Raw genomic sequence first — 3,177 nt, 5'->3', positions numbered from 1 at the left:
AGTTTTATTTGGGCATCCATCTAGCTATGCACATCTAAAAGTGTTTGGTTGCTTATGTTTTGCTTCCACTCTTTCAAATCATAGGTCTAAATTTGCCCCTAGAGCTGTTAAGTGTGTTTTCTTAGGATATCCTTTTGGGGTTAAAGGATATAAAGTTCTTGATTTGTCTAATAACAAGGTGTTCCTCTCTAGGGATGTGGTTTTCCATGAAAATTCTTTCCCTTTTGCTTCTATTTCACCTCATATTGCAAATCCTTTCCTATCTTCTGATGTGGGAGCTTCTTGCTCAGCTGGTGTTGTTGATTTTGTTACTCCTGTCAGCATTTCTGAACCATCTTCCTTGGATTTTACTGATCCACCTTCTTCTTCTCATCAGCATGTTCCAATTGTTTTACCTTCTGATCCTATTTCTTCTTCTAGTCCTATACAGATGTCTCATTCTGGTCAAGTGCCTTCTTCATCACCACCAGTTGCTTCAGTGCCTCTAAGGAAGTCCATTAGGGATGTCAGAACTCCTGCTTATTTGCAGGACTATGCTTGTACTGCTATTGCACCTGGTGCTCCTTATGATCTTGATCAATGTCTTACATATTCTCATTTGGAGCCATGCTACCATTCTTATTTGCTAGCTGTTAGTTCTAGTCCCAAAGAGCCTACCAATTTTTCCCAAGCTGTTCAAGATCCACTCTGGAGGGCTGCCATGGACAAAGAAATCCAAGCCCTTGAACAGAATCATACTTGGAATGTGACTACCTTGCCTCCTGGTAAGCTACCCATTGGCTGCAAATGGGTTTATAAAGTCAAGCTTAAACCTGATGGTAGTGTTGAAAGGTTCAAAGCTAGGCTGGTTGCTAAGGGGTATACTTAAAGGGAAGGTCTTGATTTCCTTGAAACCTTCTCTCCTGCTGCTAAAACAGTTTCAGTGAGGGTCTTGCTTGCTCTTGCTGCTGCCAAGCAATGGCCTTTGCACCAATTGGACATCAACAATGCCTTTTTGCATGGAGATTTGGATGAAGAGGTCTATATGACATTGCCACCTGGTTTTCACAGTAAGGGGGAGTGTGTTTCAGCCTCTTCTACTGCTCCTAGGGTGTGTAAATTAGTTAAGTCCCTTTATGGTTTGAGACAAGTTTCAAGGCAATGGTACACTAAGCAGTCAACAACAATAAAGGAGATTGGTTTTGTTCAATCTCAAGCTGATCACTCCTTATTTGTGCACAGCAAAGGGTCCTTGTTCACTGCTCTACTGGTCTATGTTGATGATATGGTGATCACTGGCAATGATCATGCTTGTGTTGTCTCTCTCAAGTCTATTTTAGACCAAAAGTTTGGTATTAAGGATTTGAGATCACTCAAGTATTTCTTGGATTTAGAAATTGCAAGAAACAAGAGTGGGATTAGCTTAACCTAGAGGAAGTATGCCTTGGAAGTCCTTGAAGAAACTGGTATGACAGGGTGTAAACCAGTCCAAACCCCAATGGAACAGCAACTGAAGTTGTCTAAAGGCAGTGGGGACTTACTTACCAATCCAGGACAGTATAGAAGGCTTATTGGGAAGCTTATGTACTTGACTCTGAGCAGGCCGGACATCACATATGCAGTTCATAGACTCAACCAGTTCTTGGCACAACCTAGAGCACCACATATGAAGGCAGCCTCTAGAATACTTCAATACATAAAAGGAACACCTGGTCAGGGTGTTTTCTTCCCCACTGAATCTGATCTACACCTAAAGGCATACTGTGATGTTGATTGGGCAGGGTGCCCTGACACAAGAAAGTCTCTAATAGGCTATTATGTATTTCTTGGTGATGCCTTAGTGTCTTGGAGGTCTAAGAAGCAAAGCATAGTGTCTAGGTCCAGTGCAGAAGCTTAATATAGAGCTATGGCTACCACCACCTGTGAATTGACTTGGATTTTGCATCTGCTACAAGATTTACATGTCAAACATGATAAGCCTGTGCTGATGTACTGTGACAACCAAGCAGCAATTCATATAGTAGCAAATCCAGTGTTCCATGAGAGGACGAAACACATAGAAGCTGATTGCCATATTGTAAGGAATAAGATCCTTGATGGTGCACTTAAAACCTTCTATGTTTCAACTAAGAATCAGTTGGCAGATGTATTTACCAAGGCCTTGGTAGTGGAAAGTTTTTTAAGGCTGATCAGAAGACTAGGTGTCATTAATATTTTTGCTTCTCAAGTGGAATATCCTCATACTGGTATGGAAGATCAAAAGGCAAGAGCTGTACTCTTGAGGGGGAGTATTAAGAATGCAAAGAAGTGTTGCATGCCTCAAGCCACACAGCTAGCTAGTGGTGTAGCTGGTACTGATGAAGGATGCACTAGCTCAGCCACAAGAGCAGCAATCAATGCAGCATTTGCTGATGAGGTGCGCACTGATCAGACCACCAAGCTTGCATTAAAGGACATGATTAACTCAGCAGTCTTGGAAATGCTTGAGTCCATGCCACATCATGAGTTCTTCATCCAGGAACATTGAGGAAGTCAGTTCCACAAATCTAGGAGTTAGTTACTTAGGCTTGCCACGTGTACAGCCTCCAAAAAGTTCAAATAATTGTTTTGGCGCCAATAGTAGAGTTAGTTATTTTTCCTGTGTATATAAATAGAGTAAGGTGTAGATGTTTATTTATTCTGTTCATTTTCATTGTAATTCATTCTCAATCAATGAAATTCTCCCAATTCTATGTAGTCTCTCTGTTTTTTTACAGAAGATGAGGAAGTAAATTTGGATGATGTTTGTGCAGTTTTTGATGACATTGAGGTTGGCTGTTATTTCTTTCATGCTATATATGATTGTCTTTCTTGTTAATTAAGAAATTTTCTAATGAATGCATACAGAGTTTTGTTTTTTACAATTTTACCATTAAATCATTTGTTTGTACTAGTTTACCAAGTTTAGTGTATTTAAACCTTAACATTTGCTTGTGTAGACCATTTTTCTATGGCATATTTTATGTGCCTAACTTGTTTTCTGATTATGTTCAGTGACTATTGGTATATTGCAAAACAACTATGTAGCTGAGCAGTCAGAAAATCATGAAGGGGGTCCTTTGATAATGAATCAGCCAAGGAGATTGCATTAGATGCTTTGCATAAAAGGATAGCAGGGGCAGCTGCACTTGTACTTCAGGAGGTTAAATGAACCCCTAA

The 3,177-nt window shown here is 40.1% G+C and overlaps 1 protein-coding gene across 1 annotated transcript; it reads left to right on the top strand.

The window, feature by feature from the left end:
• Window positions 1-1,447: 1,447 nt before the first annotated feature.
• Window positions 1,448-1,876, top strand: LOC115966644 (uncharacterized mitochondrial protein AtMg00240-like). Its single transcript, XM_031085838.1, has one exon. It carries the CDS (start codon window positions 1,448-1,450, stop codon window positions 1,874-1,876), a length of 429 nt encoding a protein of 142 aa, XP_030941698.1.
• Window positions 1,877-3,177: the final 1,301 nt, after the last annotated feature.

Source organism: Quercus lobata, chromosome 11 (assembly GCF_001633185.2).
Source record: "Quercus lobata isolate SW786 chromosome 11, ValleyOak3.0 Primary Assembly, whole genome shotgun sequence".
Classification (NCBI taxonomy): domain Eukaryota; kingdom Viridiplantae; phylum Streptophyta; class Magnoliopsida; order Fagales; family Fagaceae; genus Quercus; species Quercus lobata.
This window is presented reverse-complemented; position numbering and strand designations above follow the sequence as displayed.